A 17,921-nucleotide genomic window follows, 5' to 3' on the forward strand; every position below is an offset into this window, starting at 1 on the left:
ATTATTTTATTATTATTATTATTATTATTATTAATGAGATTCTTTATTCATTACATTGATTCCATCCTTAAGAATTTTTAAAAAGTATCAAAAAAGATTTCAGAAAAATAATAAAGTAAAGATGTATTTAAAAAAAAATCTTTTTAAATCTTAAACTGTGTAAATTCTAAGTGGAAACGTTTGACAATAATTAATAATACAACCTTATTCTTCCATCACAAATATTTAATAGAATGACAAACATTTTCAAGCAGATCTGCTGTCCAACTTCAGGTCCAGGTTTCTTACTATGTACAGTTATGTTCTGTCAGTATTTTCTATTTAGGAACTATATGTCCCAAAATAGAAAAACAACTGTATATAGTTGGACAAAAAAATCTTCCCTAAAACATTTGTCATTTTATTATATATTAGTAATAGAACAATAAAATTTTATTAGTAATTATGATTTTTTTAAATCAACAGTTTTATTTTACTGGCTCTGTTATATAGCAAATTGGGAAAGTAAGGCAATCAGTCAAAAAGTGACCCTCAAGATTTTTTACATTTTTGGACTCTGGACTTTGAACCATCGAGAAATGTAAAAGAATTTAGGAAATTTTTCTGTATGTATGAATATTTGTTTGTTTTTGTGTTTGTGTTGTGTGTGTGGAAAGGCATGATTTTGTTCACCTTCTTTGGAGCTTAATAGCTCCTGTGCTTTTTGTCAAAAATTTCTGAAATTTTGCAGAAAGGTTTGTTTATTACAGGATTGATAGTATTTTGGTGATTAAAAATTGAGAAGTGAAGAGATAAAGGCAATTGTGTGTATCTCCAGTAAGATCAGAATTATGACGATTTTACTTGTTATTAGCATTTACAATTTTTATAAAACCTATCCCTACCCTCAAAATTACATTTCTTTTTGCCATTTTATAATAGTTAAAAATATAAAAAGTTTTTTTAATAAAATATCATAACAGATGGCACCACATGCAGTTTTAAATGTTGCCAGGAAAGTCAAGCAACCTGTTGTTGGATTTTTTTAGAAAAATAGTAGTTTATAGGCATAACAGAGTGATGTCCAGTCAAACAAAAGTGAAACATTTAAATCAAATATTCATATTATTTCTTAATTCTATAACACAAGGGATATCAATTATTTTATAAATTTACTGTTAAAAAGTTTCTCCATCTATGAAGGTACAAAATAATTAAAAATAAGGATATAAGTCTCTGAAGTATAAAAATGGATATAGAAGTAAGATTAAAATTTCAGAAACAGTGACCAAAAGAAAATGTCAAATTGCAGAAAGACCTATAGTATATATTTGTCATGTGAAATTATTAACTTGTCCTGTGTTATTCCCGACATATCTCAAGTCACGACCTGCTGACCTTGACCGGTTGACCTGAGATATATCATTTCAGCATCAGAATGTTTTTGAAATTAGATGTCGTTAGTTGTTATAATTTTTATATTAAAACTAACTTCCAAAATGTAATTTTTTTTTTGTTTTTACATTTATTAATATATTTATTTTGTTTGTGCAAAATAAAAAAATAATTTCAGATGATACAATAGCCATGATTATCTTTTTCAAAAATGTGTAATTTTTGTTAGGCTTAACATCAACAAAAATTCAATATGGCGCAACATTCAATGGAGAAAAATTTGAACATCAGATAGGTTAAAGAAAAAGTATTAAACATAAAAATATTTCATTTGTAATTTCTATTTTATTGTACTGCATTCTATTATATTTCTAAAGACGAATGAATCTAAGGCATTTAGATAGTAATTATATTATGCATGATTTGCTCTTCATAACAATGTTTTATTTGCTCTGATACAATACTTTTTGTTAATTGGCATTTTGGATTTTTTATTTAAAACTTAATTAATTATTTATTAAAATTCCAAATAAAATTTAATTAAATATCTTTAATTTTAACATAAAAAAATATGTATATGTGTATAGAATAAAATTAATTTTCAATTTTAATTACAACAAAAATCAATCAATGTGTGTTTACCTTATAATCTATTCCAGATATGATTCTTCGAATTAAGTAAAAACTCTGACACCAAAAGTCAACATTTTGATATTGCAAATTTTCACACTTTAACAAGGCATCACAGACCAGCCTGTAAATAATTTAACAAAACATTACTTTATTAATAATCAAACAATACCACTGGATTTTATTTGGGCTATAATATAGCTTACTAACTATAAAAATATCCTGTAACAACTTTAATAATTAAGGCTATGTTTTATATGTAATTATATTAATTAATTATTTTTCTTTATTATTAATGTTGCAAACAAATCTATAATCAATTAAATGCTATTGAAATTTATTAATCATCATAATGACTAGTTGAAATAACTTTAAAATAATCTAAAATAAAGAAATCAGATTGTTTTTAACATTTTGAAAATCAAGCTTTTATTTTCAGAAACTGTAAAAAGACACAAATACACTAGAATAAACAATGTTTGAATTTTGGAAGTTGAATTATATTTGAAACTTTAGGTGGAACAAATGAAGTAAGATAAAGGAGATAAGGAAATTTAAAAAAATCCAAATAATAATCAAATCATTGATTTCACAAAGTATTTTACAATTACATAAAAATGAATAAAATAATTTTTATGTGATTAAAAATAAAATAATTGACACTAAAAACAGGCAGAATTGCTATCTTGTAATAATTAGATAATCTTTAACTAGAAAGACATTACATTAAATCCAGAAATGTTGGTCTTTTCATGAAATAAGTAAAAATCTGCACAATTCATGAAATTGGCTATTGAAGTGCCAATTTCACAAATATGATAATATTTTGTCAAATTCACAAAACTGTCAATCAAACCAAGTAATATGAATGCACCATTATAGTGAACTCAGATATTAGAGACCTTCCATCTTGTATCATTTTAATTTACTGTTGTCTTGGAATTTTTAAGTTTGAAGTTTTTCTGTACATATTTACATTATTATGTATGCTTAAGCCCCAATTTAGCACTTAATGTAATATCTACATAATGCCTAAGTTTTGTACAAATCAACATTTTAACTTTACAAGAAACTTCCAACTCAGTGCTGAATCTGAAGCCTAGCAAACACAATGCAATTTCCATCATATTGGATTATTTTTCTTTAAGAATTAGAAAAATGGAATCATTTTTTGTAAATAATAAAAATTAAAGTTGTCTGTAAATACTAATCGTTAGGACCCAATTTTACTTATTTTGTTTTTATACAGCAGTCTTTGGTAATTATTTACAAATTTTTACTAAATAAAGATATCCTATTGAGAATCTCTATGTTGTTGGTATCAAGATAATCTTTGTGTGTGTTTGTATTTAAAATCAATACAAATTTTATTTATTATTTTAATTTTCATTGCGTTTAAAACGTCTAAATGTTCTATATGCTTTCTTTCATTTAAAATTAATGTTTGTTCCAACTGAAGAAGACATATCTAGTTAAGTCAAAAACATTATTACTCTATTAAAAGTGTATTGCTGGAGTTATATAAGATGTGTTTCTTACTTCACTTATTTTCATAATCAACAGTACTAGTGAAAGATTTTATAGTCACACATAGCTAACAGAATGCTCTACTGAAAGAAAGAATCAAAAAACTATAAAATTTTGCATTATTTACATGCAAGTGTTTTTAAAAACTTAACAAATTATATCAACATGACTGCCAAACATACTGTTGCCTCCTTAGTCAAAGAGTACTGAATAACAACAGGTATCTTATACAATCTTCTTTCAGTGTGAAGATTAAGGCCAGGTTTTAGGGAAGATTAAGACTGTATTAGCATAAAAATCCTTGTCATAATTATTTTTAATCACGTGATTATGATATTTTATGCCAGAGCAAAGCACAAAACGAGCATAAAGAGTTGAGCAGTGTTCAATACTTGACACAAATACATCCATAAAACAGTACCATCAACCAATCAGAAGTCAGTGGACTTCATCATCATCTGAAATCATGCAAAAATTGCAGAAAACAAGAATTTATGCATGTTCACTCGATTCTATCTCTAGTTCTCACCATTTTGGTGCTTGTGAAGTTGTTTGATTAGTTTTAACATTACAGGTATCCCTTGCTTAATGCAGTTTTACTTAACACAAGATTTGATTAATGTGCAAAATTAATTCTAGCAATCCATTGTCATACATGGCAGAAGCTTTAATTAAGTGTTAATGAAGCTTTAATTAAGTGTTTGTGATGGAGGGTCAGCTGCACTTGTGCAGCTGACCCTCCATCACACTCAATCAGCTAGGGTTTTTACACTCAATTTTACACTAGTGGAGTTTTGGACTTAGTTTCAATATTTACTACTAAGTTACAGCATTTATTAAGCACAATACAGGCTTATACAAGCATGATACTTCAACTTGTATCACTATCCTGTTTTGCTCCATCTTCATATGTTAATATACAAAATAACCAAAAGACCAGTGATCCTGAAGCCAATTAGAAAAATTGCCAATTTATCAAATTGTTTCTAAAAAATAGCAAATTTAGCTGTTAATTATTTTTCATTTTGTTTAAAAACAATCCAGCAATTAAGCTATTTGATTATTATTAGATTTAAACATAACTGAGTCTTTAGTCAATTTTTCAAAGTTGAATTTGTACCATATACTGAATTGATATCTATAATTTTAAAAAATTAAACATATAGATATAACTTAAATTTAGCTGATTTTCTAATATTTCTTAAAACTTTAAATGATATATAGAAAAAGCAAAATATTTTAAACTTAATTTGTAAAGAAATTTCTTATGGAAATATTAACTGATAACTTACTTGTGAGGTACTAAATTTGCTACTACAACATGTTCAATTAAATTTAATAATAATCTTGATTGTTTTTGACTACTTAAACTTGCAGTAGTATTAATATAATGACGAACTGCAGCATCTAAATCCTCCTGTTAAAACAGTTACAGTTACATACAATAATAATTTACAAAACAAAGTATATAAATAAAAAAATGTACCTGTGGTAGATTAGTAAAAAGTGATTTCAGGTCATCATGATAAGTTTTTAATTTCCATTGTTCTTGTTCTGGAGAATGAATTATGAAACCATTGAAAGTTTCTTCAAGTTCTTCTGCAACCTATTTTAATACCAAGTTTTATTTTATGTAAAAAAATAAAGTAGTTAAAGTTTTTTAAAGACAATAGACAATGATTTATCTCAAAAAATTTATAAAATTTTTTCATTTTAATCTAATCTAAAAAAATTATGGAATTTGAAAAACAGTCAACCCTCATTTTAACATCAACCTGTGCACGTAAGATCTATGTGTAACAATCATACAGAAACCCCAAATTTATTTACCATAATTTCATGCAGACAATCTGGAGATTATCTGTTTATAATTTGAAAAGGGGTGCAAGTTATGCAGTGGAGCAGATTATATATGCCAATTTTAAATTACAATCATGAGTTGAAACAAAAGAATATTAATAGTTTAAACAGATATTAAAATCATTGACTTGTAACAAAATTCAAAAAACAACTGATGATGCTTTTGAAAATTACAATATTAAAACAAGTGAAACTCATGATTAAATTGTGTTTAAAAGGTTACAACATTTTGAACAAAATTAAACAAAAATTTTAATATTACTATGATGATTTTCTGTTTAATTTTTTCTAAGTTTATTTCATTACTACTACTGGATAAAACAAATTAGTCATAAATAAAAATGATAAATCATATTTATTTATTAAGTGTATTATTATGATAAATTAAGTGTAAAAACACTTAATTTACATAACTGGAAAAGTTCACAAACAGCAAATACAGCATTCTAATGTGTGCTGGATTGAAAGTTATTTAATATTTTAAATTTTATACAAATGTTAGTTTAATTAATAAAGTAAAATAGATTTCTACATTACAAAGTTCAAAAAATGAAACAAAAAAGTAATACCAACTTTAGTTTCAATTTAAATAATTATTATACCAAATTAAATTTAATAATTATTAAATAAATTATCAAATTTAATTCAAAAATTACTGTAATTATTAGTTATTATTAGTATAAGACATTAGTCTAGCCCTACCTTTAGAAAAAATTATTTTATATTATTAGTTAGCTAATCTGAATAATCTGGAAATTAATATGATTACTGTAGAATATTTGGGCTTGGTTGTTTATGTATATATCTTCAATGATTTGTTAACAAAAATGAAACAAAAAGCAATATTTTAATGCTTGAGATGGAAACTTCAAAACCGCATTCTGACAATTACCTTGTTTTTGATGGTTGCCACTGATACAAAGTAAATAATGAAGTGGATTACACAAAGGTTTTATTTTTATTCTTGCAATTTTCTGTAAGATATATGCTGTTGCAGGCTATACCCTGCCAAGGGTTATCCACACAAAATTACAGTACTCTATTTATTTATTTAATATTTATATCAAAGATAGTGTCACCAAAACAAAGAAATATATTTCTATCCACCATCTGCCAACATGAATTCCTTCACAGATGTAGCTAAACCAGGGTTTGTAGCACACAGGTTTGTAGTCAAAACTAGTGAGAAACTTGACTTCCCAACACACTGGGTTGAATATATATTGACTTACTTTAACCAAATAACCAAAATGTTTACGCTCTATTATTAAAAATGTTTTTGAGGCCCCTTCTGGGCTCTTCCTCAGGCTTCTACATATATTCATTACAAGCTGGCCGTTAAATTTCGGACTTTATTTGAAAGGTATTCGATTCAGGATACAAATGTGCACGTGTTCCAAGACATTCAAATATCAAAATTATGATGAGTTTTGCTATTTGAATGTGAGAAAAGTGAGTTTTTGGACAGAAATAGTGAGTAAAATGTGATCAAAAAATGAGAAATCTTTCAGTAAGAAAATAGACAGGAAGTGGTATATGCAACTACAATAGATCAATAATTTTATTTTCACTGTAATTTCTTCTAGTTATCCATATTATTTGTAAATGATCAATAATGTTTGTTTCTACTAGTGTAATCTTCATTTGTACACAGTTTTTTCCTTTTTTTCAAAATAAAATGTGATGAGTACTCCTTTCCTCTTCTCCAACCTTTTCTTGCTTGAATGTTACTTGCTTGAGCCTTTCTTTCTTTTGTTTCCTGAGTAAGAACTTGAGTTTCTCCTAAAATGCCATGTGCAATTTGAATTTCATTTAAGTCCTTTCTTTGTAATGCTTGCTTCAATCTTCCACTGGTTTCACTTATTTTGTTCTTGCCAATTTCTTTTCATAAGCAAGAAACGAGAAAATTCACATCCAGGCGTTAAGTGTTAACGAATATCGCTATAATCACTAGCGCTTTCGACGAAACTATTTTCGTCTTCCTCAGGTGGATAAAAACGGATAAAATCCTCTTTCAAATCAAAAAATTTTCGAAATGCAAAAACCGCTTTAGAACTTTGGAACACACCACCGATGGAACAGAGTGAGAAGAAATTTAAATGTGCGCGCGTGGTGACGTAGCGCATGCGCTATAAATTACTGAAATGTGGAGCTAGAGGTGTTGTTTTAATCTGTTATATAAGTTAACCCACATAACAGGCAAATCAAGCGTGGGCGTGTTGCACGGATTTAGTGCAGCGGTAAGAAAGGCCTCCCAAATAAACACGACGCTCCTGTTATTACAATGCCTGAGCATCATCACCTGGTCCCATAGCGGGGTGTATGGGTGCTGTATTCTTGCTAGTTCGGTGTCTGCTTTGCCTGCCCTGATGGAAAGTTGGTGTTCGGAAATACGACAGGCCAACATTCTGTGTCCCTAGTGTACCGGAAGCAGTATTTTCCAATGGGATGGAGTAAACTCTAGACCTCTCTAGTACGGAGGTAGCATCCCTGTCGTTGCACAGTAGCCTCCTAAGATTTGGCCGTGGGGAGACTGGTAGAAAGAGCGCGTGTTGCCTAAAAACACGGCAAATACGTATGGTGACTCGGCCACAGAACGGTAATGCGGGAAGGACTACCGTGCATTCGTTTGGAACATGTAAGGCCGTGGGAGGAAAGAGCGATCTTTTGACCTTGTTTAGGAGGTACCTGTACTTGGCATTAGTGTACCCCGCCGCGTTTACTGCTGAGCGAATGGCATTAAGTTCAATGTCGACAGCTGTTTGACTGGAAGATAACAAAAAAGCCCTTCTAATTAATGGGGCGATAGCTGCATTAACATAATGCTGCGGCTGGAATGCTGTAGCAGGGATTAAAGGTGGTAAGCAGTTGAATTTATGGAACACGGAGTACGATAAAGTTCCCTGGGATTTGGAGATGTTTAGATCTAAAAACGCAATAGCCCCTTCATTTTCTTTTTCCCAGGTAAAGCTGATGGTAGAATAAACTTTCGTGAGTGAAGATTTGAAGGCGAGGAAATCCTCCTCCGTGTCCTGCCAAGCAACAAGGATATCGTCTACATATCTGAGGTATAACAATGGATATGCTATGGTGAGGGGGAAATTGAAGACCCTTTGCTCAACATGCCTCATGAGTAACTCCGCCAATACCGCAGAAAGCGGTGAGCCCATGGGGACCCCCTGCTTCTGTAGGTATATCCTCCCATTAAACCGAAAATAATTGTTTTCGGTAATAAAAAGCAAGGCGTCACGTATCTCTAAGACCTGCTGCGCTGTAAAGCACTCCTTGATGAGAAGACTATTTGCAAGCATGACAGCCTCGAACTGAGGAACCGAGGGGTATAGTGCAACAACATCCAACTTGTAAAAACTATACTCGTTGCAGGATGAGTTACCCAAGACGGAAGAAATTGATGTTTTTGCTTCAATGGAGGAAGATGTAACCCAGGCGGAAGGAGGCAGGAGCCCACTTAGTAGCTTGGCGAGCACCTTTTCCAGGTGGTAGGTTGGGTGAGTCCTTTTATTAACTAGCGGCCTCAATGGCCAACCCTCCTTATGAGTTTTAACCTCGAAAAAGAGTCTGGGACACGCTACGTTTGATGGAGGATCCACGCGCCCAGGAAGAGCAGATATACTAGAAAGAGATATTATTTTCTTAGTCTTCCTAAGAACGGTAGGAGTTGGGTCAGATTGTAGGACTACCGTGTGGGAGTGGTTGAGGAAGTCCGCGGCTCTGGCTAGAAAGTCGTCTTCTTTACATAGGACAAATTTCTTTTCCTTGTCCGAGATCAGAAGCCGTAAATTGGACGTCTCCAAGTACCGCCTTACAAGGTGGTTGTTCACAAAGATACTGCTGTCACTCGTGGAACGCCGTTGAGAAGTGAGTGTTGAAACGATGAAAAGTTCCATACTTGGGAATTTGGTGGCAGCTTGACAGTTCTTGAGCGCCGCTAGGATCGCCGGGACCGCATCCGAAGCACCGGTATCGCGTGGTGGGGGGATATACTTGCGTCCCCTTTGTATAATCTTGAGAATCCGGCAGGAACGTGCTCCTCCGTGTAATTGTAGAACGGAAACTGAGCGGTTTTTGCATTTCGAAAATTTTTTGATTTGAAAGAGGATTTTATCCGTTTTTATCCACCTGAGGAAGACGAAAATAGTTTCGTCGAAAGCACTAGTGATTATAGCGATATTCGTTAACACTTAACGCCTGGATGTGAATTTTCTCGTTTCTTGCTTATGAAGGAGATCGGCATGCAGTCCACCATCGTTACAATTTAATTCTTTTCATAGTAAAAATATTGAAGAATATAAAGACAAAAATTTTTATTTATATTCTGTTGTGTTCACAGTCACCATTGACAATTCAAAATACATTTGTACAATACTATTTGTTTTAATTTATGGTATTCATTGCCAGAGGACATCTTTTAACTAATTTATGTTTTTGCAGAGGCATTGCCTCAAATAGAGGGTAAACTTTATGTATCTTAAATCATCAATGGTGACTGAAAACAACAAAGATTATGAAGACAAATATTTTTATTTGTATTCTTGAATATTTTTACTACATAAATTACAATTGGCCATTTTTAATGAATTTCTTTTCATTTTCATGTTTTCTCATCTCTGATATTTGTAAGCTAGTCAGGTCTAATCCTTCTCTGTAAGATAATCGAGTCTAATGTGACATTTTCCCACCATTTTGCATTGAAATCACTGAAATACTAATTACAGCCTAAGGAAGAATAGAGATGAATGGATAATGAGCAAACTACAAAAGCCAAGAACTCTAAACAAAATTTGAATAACCATTAAACGTTTAGCCCATCAATATATCAGCCATGTTACCAGATCTAGCATTATAAAAGTGGCACAAAATTTTCAAAAGTAACAAATTATGCAAGAAAGTAACCAAAGAGAGGAATTTACACTTTTCAATTTCATTTACAATAAAATGCTAACTTTATTAATTTTCATTAATAAGAATAAATAAAAAACTTGTGTTATTTATTTATTTTCTTTATCAAAGTAAATCTTTTCTTAAAATTTCATACTATTTAGATGTTGCTTTTTCACCCTTAACCTCTTTCTTTTATGATAAGTTACGATTTAAATATGTCTTCAGTTAATGACAAACTGTAGTAGCAAATATACACTTCCAGGTGACTTTTTTAACAACTGTTATTGTTAAAAAGCCTTATCTGACTCATATCATCTGTGTTACATTCACTATCTGTAAGATATGTGGTTAAATATTTTTCCATACAACATTATTAGAAAAGTACCAAATATATAGTGTTTGCAGCTCAAAAAGTAGCAAATTGCTTACAATGAAAATTTAGTAGGTCAGTCAGTCAGAAACCATCCAATTGTTGACTACAGTAGGGTGCATCCATACATTTGCTATTTTTCAAATGTCAAATAGTTACCTTTTGCCAAACAGTTTGTCACTTGTCAAATACATGTGTACATGCATTGGATTATTTGCCAAGGGATGATTCATTGCGGGAACAGCGAATGTTTGTCAAGATACAGAAAATGGATAATTCTCAACCAAAATTTGTGCCACTACTTTTATAGTTATAAGTAGTTTGTAATGAAAAAAAGCCTAAAAGAAGAAAATGGTGGATAGTATCACTTCACCAAAGCAGGAAAATATGAACATAAAAAAAAATTTTAAAAACAAAAAAAACACAATTAAACCATATTACAAAAAAGCCCAGAAAAGAACTACACAAAAAAATAAATATTTAAACTATAAACCATTAAAAAAATAAACTAAATTTTAAAATAAAAAACAAAATATAGTTTTACAAAGACTAAAATGGAAACACTGATGGTCAAATCCACATATTTGCTATTTGTAGAATGCCGAATAATGTGGACGGACAACATGATACATAGAGATAAATATTTGTCTCCTTTGATTTGGCACAGTTTACCAACAATAATCAGTAAATGTCAAATGCCAAACAATTGTCAAGAGTAAACCATTAGGTATTTGTCAAATGTTTGCTCAATATTCAGTGAATAGTAAATATGTGGATCCACCATCCACTGCGGAGAATATTTTGACCCATGTTGCAATAGGGTTCAGTGTAAATTCTGTGCTGCTGTTGTCTGAAACTCGACACAGCGACCAACAAATCAAGGTGGACACGACTAACTATACAGGAGAAAGTTCTCTAAAAAACTGCATTAAAGTCTAGGTCAATTTTTTCCAATCAAAACATCGGCCGCCATTGTTGCATTTCAGCATTAGTTAATTATACTTATTAATCTGCATCATTTCAGATTTACATGGTCCAAAATACATTGTCCATTTCAATATCTTGCTGGTATTTTCATATTTTGAAACTTCAATGAAAATTTGACATAAAAATGATGCAAGTTTGATAACTTTCTTAGCTCATTTCCAAATTTATTACATAGTGTCCCTGCTGGCTCCCCAAGATCACTTCATGGAAAGTTGCTGGTTCCTCTAGCCCTTCTTTTGCTCACATCATACTTTGTCTAGCCAATAGGTAGTGCCACGATAAACTCTTACGAGGTAGATACATCATTAATGATTACCCAATCTATTTTATCACAAACCTTGTAAACATGCATAATTGTATCCAAAATAAGGCATATAGTACATAAGGTACATTCAGGTCTCAAAATTAGTAAAAAAGTAAAGTTTTTTAAAAAAAAGGAGTGAATAATGAGCAATCTGAAAAACAGTGAGTAATAGTGAGAAAAGCGAGTTGCCACAAGCCCTGCTAAGCCCATTTGTCTCATCTGGGATTTAATGCCAGCAAAACTCCATCCAAATTGAAAAGGAACGGTACATTAATTAATACCCCGACTTACATCCTCTCATTGTTATATATTTGATAATATCCAAAATTTGATCTATTAGAATAACCAGACAATATGCTAGATTTTTATCAGGTTATTTTAAGTCTAATCAATAATCCAAAACAAAGTAATTTACTTTAAATTATTAATTAGACTTAAAATAACTGAATAAGTTGGGCAGATCATTCAGTAAAATTTTATTTCTTTGCATTCCACATTATGCCGTCACACAGCGGGAGTGCAATGCCAGAATGCAGGCAAATGTGGTTTTCAAACAACTCATGTCACGGCAAATTTAACATTACCATAAGCACGTAAGGCTAAAAATTTGACGTCACTTCTGTCTTTGTTGTCATTTTTCCTAAGAAAGTCACATGTATCATAAACATAACTATTTCAAACACCCAAAAATACAAAGTACATATGGTGAAAACATAACTGCCCGTAACTCACAAAATAAAGTGCCAACAGTGAACAGAAAAAATAGAGATGGCAGCCACGACTCCACCTGCAATCCACAAGTTGGCCAAGACAGACCAGTCAACATACAAAATTTATTTACAGTTTCGAAAGAGCTCCGTCGTCGACATCATGCCAAAGACGCATTTCGGAAACACCCCTGGTGGGTTAAACTTATTTTAATAATTTACCTACTCAGACAATACATTCCAAAACACATCAAACTTAGGAGACAATTTATAAAAATGCGACGGCTCATGAAACAGAAGAACGACCGAATTACCAGCGTAACAATAATATGTCTTGTCGTTACCAGCATCACTTGTTCTTTCTCTGCCGACAACCCTTTTCAAAATACAGCAAAACCCACATAAACTGGAATGGCACGGCACTGCATATTTGTTCCCGGGGTGGCAGGTTTCTGTTCAAAATACAATAGTTTACGATCAGCTTCCCACAGTGTAGAACGATTTGTAAAAATTGGTTTAAAAAAAAAAATCAATAGCATCCTAAAAAGATTTAAAATCAGGCTTCCTTCTTTGTGAGAAGGCATTAAAAATACTCGTGACAAATATATTAAATTATTTGTTTACATATACTTTGATAGGGTGATGCTGCTTGGAACGCTAAGGCAAAATTAAAGTGTTTACTAAATATATAAGACAGATTAAATGGTTCCTCTTAGAGTGAACAATTGGGGTTTGGTAAAACCAGGAGACAAAAGGAAACCTTGGGGGCAGAATATCTGACGAAAGATCATTTTTGGGCCCGTACATTTTTATTCCCGTTTTATATTTACTCGAATACGGACGACTTACAACGGTAAAGATCGTGTCGATATTTAATTTACTTACCAAGACGGTATCTACGAAATTATTAACTTGCGTTGTCATATCAAAACACGTACGACATCAGATTGTTTGGCAAACGGATAACCCGAATATTTAGGAACGAGATCTGTTATACCGAAATATCGAACGTCTAAACCGCGACTCGGATTAGTACACAAAAATCATATATGAATAAAACACGTCGCCAAGCCTTCGACATTACAAACATCAGCGCTTCGGAAACACATACAGCCCAGCCGCGAATCATATCACGATTTCATCAAACGCGCCGTTAGAGGTCGCTTCGCAGTTTGACGAGACTCGTCGTCTGCTAAAATGTAACAAGTAAACTAATCGAATAAAAAAGTTAAAAGCTGTTATTTCTTATTTAAGCTGTTTATTTATTATTTAAAAATTTGTTTTATTTAGTACGATAAATATGTAAAATTTATCGTACTCAATATATTTATCGCACCAAATACTGTAAATACTTTTAAAAAATATAAAACATGGCCGACGGTATTACATTTAATTGTATAAATAAATATATTGCAACGTTTAACGAAAGTGAAATACTTTGCTTTTGCTTTAACAAAAGCAAAGTATTTTACTTTTGTTAAACGTTGCAATTTTATATTTATTTACACAATTAACTATAAATACAGTATCTATAATTTCCTATTTGTAGAAATAAATAAATATTACAAGCAGTATTTTTACTCTTTCTGCTGTAACAAGTAAAATTGACTTTTTGCAAGCCCATCGTGTAGTCAAAATGGCAGCCTACCACTCCGGGGACCGGGATCGCATCTGGACGGATCGAAAATTCCCCAGGAATTTTACGGGGGACGATCCGACCGGATATGTCGGCCCCTCTCCCCTTACCGCCCGGCCGCCCAATTGTGAACCTGGCCGAACCCGTAATGGGCTTGCTAAAAGACCCTCTTAATTCCCACAGGACAGAAAGAATTAGAAAATATATATATAATTTTTTTTTCTAATTCTAATTCTAATTTTTATAATATATGTTAAAGAAAATCTTATAAGATCCACCAGTGACCAAGAGCCGAAGGTAAATAGTTTAAAATTAATTATTGTTTACTGAAAAAAAAAGCGACTAAGTGGTTCTTCCCTGAACACTGGTCGTGGTTTTGCACCTCGCTCGGATAGGCTGTCCACGTGGAGTTTTCCGGATTTTTTACAGATCAGTAACACCTAAATAGAGGCCAGTTTTCTTTAAAAAGACCTCCCGGAAGGCACTCCCCTAGGCAGATCGCCCAAGTGTTCCGTTGCTATAACTTAACTAAACAAACAAATATTATAATATAATCGAGATGAGTTGATGATGATAATAATAATAATAATAATAATAATAACAATAACTCTCCCATGGTCACCACCTGGTCGTGGTGGGAGAGCCCAGTAATTTTACTGATCCATAGGGCAATGCAGGCTGGAGCACAAGCTCCTGGTAGGGACACCCATGCCAGTAAGGTCTATGGGGAGAAATGAAGCTAAGAGTGACCACACACCCACATTCTGTGGAGATATGTATCATGGTAGTAACCAGATCTAAATGTGATACCGGCTCGGACGTCACCCGGGTTAACAAGGTCCGCGTTCCTGGGTTAGGCAGAGGCTCACGTTCGAAAAATAGGCCACAGTCTCCCTTGGTTACCGGTGGCGAAAGCAGCACCGGCTCAAGCATGGCTACTGCAATGCCCTCAACAGATGTGAGGAACCAACCCAGCCTTGGTGTTTCCGTGGCAATGCATCCACAGACCACAAAGGCTGGAAAACCACGCCAACGGATGAAATGGACAGTAGAAATGAATGAGTTTATCATCCGTACTTACTACATGATCACAAAACTCGAAACAAACATGACAGCATACAGACAACAACTACACCTTAGATTCACACAACAGTATCCTCATCTCACTGTCACCGAACAAAGGGTTGTTGATCAAAAAAGAACAATTATACACAACAACCTTATTCCACAAACAACACTTGAACTTATCAAACAACAGGTTGCTGATCAAATACATCAACAGACAGAAACATCTAACATTAATGAAGATCATGTAACCTGTCAGGATAATCCAGCAACAAGCATTGATAATAACACACATACAACAATTACCACTAATGATACTACAGACACTTCCTCATCCATCACTGATAACATAGACATGGATTTAGTTAATACGCTCTCACTTATATTTCAGGAAACACTCACTAAATATACAGGCACAGATCCCACACAACGACCACGAATACCAAAAATCAACACGTCAAAGGAAGTAAGAAAAACACTAAATTATGTAAACATTCAATTTCTACACTCTCAGACATTCATACATTAGTTTATGCTGGGGCAGTCACAGTAGTGACACAACATGGACTGAAAGTACAATCACAGACAAATACACAGAAAACACAATTCTATCACAAGCCTGCCTGGCAGAGAAGAATAGAAACACAAATAAATGACATTAGACAGCAATTAGGCAGGCTGACACAATACACTAAAAACAACATAACTCCTAAATTAAGGAAACAGCTCAAAAACATTTTCAAGAAAATAAAAACACACACAAAACATGAACGTCACAACACACACATTACAGAATACATTGATACACTAAAACAAAAACTTGCTGCCAAAGCACGTAGACTCAAACGATACAAAACATGTACACTACGAAAACAACAAAATAAATTATTTACAAACAATGAAAAACTCTTTTACAGACAAATTCATAACAAAGCAAACACTGATACACAGCACAGTGGCACACCAACAGAAGAAGAACTCACAACATATTGGTCTTCTCTTTGGTCCAGTGCTGTCACGCACAATGCTGAAGCAGGCTGGATCGAGGAGGAGAACAGAAACTTACACAACATACCAACTATGCCCTGTGTTGAAATAAGCATACATGATTTCCAATACACTGTTAACAGAACACACAACTGGAAGACACCTGGTGTAGACAACATTCACAATTTCTGGTACAAAAAGTTTACATCACTGCACCAGGAACTAGCTAAACACCTAACACACATCATCATCAATCCACAAGACATGCCAAATTTTCTTACTCAGGGCATCACCTACATGAAACCTAAAAACAACAATACCACAGACCCCACACAATACAGACCAATTACATGTCTTCCAACACTCTACAAATTATTGACATCCTGTATTGCAAACAAAATATACAAACATGTTGAAGAACACGACATTCTAACAGAACAACAAAAAGGTTGCCGTAGAAATCACAAGGGATGCAAAGAACAGTTACTCATAGATTCAGTCATTCTACGGCAAGCACACAAACAACACAGAAACATACACATGGCATATATAGACTACAGAAAAGCATTCGACAGTGTTCCACACAGTTGGCTGCTACATATTCTACACATGTACAAAATACATCCATCACTCATTGCATTCTTTCAAAACGCTATGCAGCACTGGAGAACAACACTACATCTCAGGGTTATAACACTTCCATACAAACAAAGCAAATTTTTATTAGGCGAGGAATTTTTCAAGGAGATTCCTTGAGTCCTCTCTGGTTCTGCTAGCCTTGAATCCATTATCCAACATGTTAAACAACACACAATATGGCTACAATATCAGGCATGAAAAAACAACACAGTATACACTGTCACATCTCATGTACATGGATGACATAAAACTTTATGTATCCACACAAAAACAACTTCATCAACTCCTACAAATCACACATTCATACACCAAGGACATACAAATGGAATTTGGCCTAGATAAATGCAAAACAGTTCACATAGAAAAAGGAATCCTGAAGAAAGAAGATTTTGCACTTGGAAATGGAGACGTTATTGAATCCATGGAAGAGGGCGAGTTCTATAAGTATTTAGGATTCCAACAGGCCAAACTAACAGAACATGCACAAATAAAGCAAAGATTAATTAAAGAATACCAAAGTAGGTTAAATGCTATTCTCAGAACACAGTTAAATGCAAAACACACAGTTAAAGCAATAAACACATATGTCATCTCCAGTACTCACATATTCTTTTGGAGTTATACATTGGACTCACACAGATCTTGAGCAACTCCAAAGGAAAACAAGAACTACACTTACTAAGCATGAACAACATCATCCTAAATCCGCCACAGAAAGATTAACCCTTCCACGTAAAGATGGCGGACGTGGCCTGATTGACATAGTTAACCTTCACTACAAACAAATACAGTCACTGCGAGAGTTTTTCTACAAGAAACAAGAAACATCACAATTACATAAAGCAGTAACTTTAACAGACTCAAATAACACACCATTAAACTTACACTCACATCATATGGACACAACACAACATATAAAAAGCATAGACACCA

At 32.8% G+C, this 17,921-nt stretch overlaps 1 protein-coding gene across 1 annotated transcript in view; it reads right to left on the reverse strand.

The window, feature by feature from the left end:
• MED23 (mediator complex subunit 23) overlaps positions 1-13,777 on the reverse strand; it is a 97,390-nt gene extending 83,613 nt beyond the window's left edge. Inside the window, exons 1-4 of the mRNA XM_067283418.1 lie at positions 13,547-13,777; positions 5,018-5,137; positions 4,824-4,948; positions 2,017-2,128 (exon numbers count right to left, since the gene is read on the reverse strand). Of these exons, the coding sequence (XP_067139519.1) occupies positions 2,017-2,128; positions 4,824-4,948; positions 5,018-5,137; positions 13,547-13,585 (396 nt within the window). The 5' untranslated portion in view covers positions 13,586-13,777. The remainder of the gene's footprint in view (positions 1-2,016; positions 2,129-4,823; positions 4,949-5,017; positions 5,138-13,546) is intronic.
• Between the last annotated feature and the right edge of the window lie 4,144 nt (positions 13,778-17,921).

The sequence above is a fragment of the Centruroides vittatus genome, unplaced genomic scaffold (assembly GCF_030686945.1).
Source record: "Centruroides vittatus isolate TY-2023 unplaced genomic scaffold, ASM3068694v2 contig_986, whole genome shotgun sequence".
NCBI lineage: Eukaryota > Metazoa > Arthropoda > Arachnida > Scorpiones > Buthidae > Centruroides > Centruroides vittatus.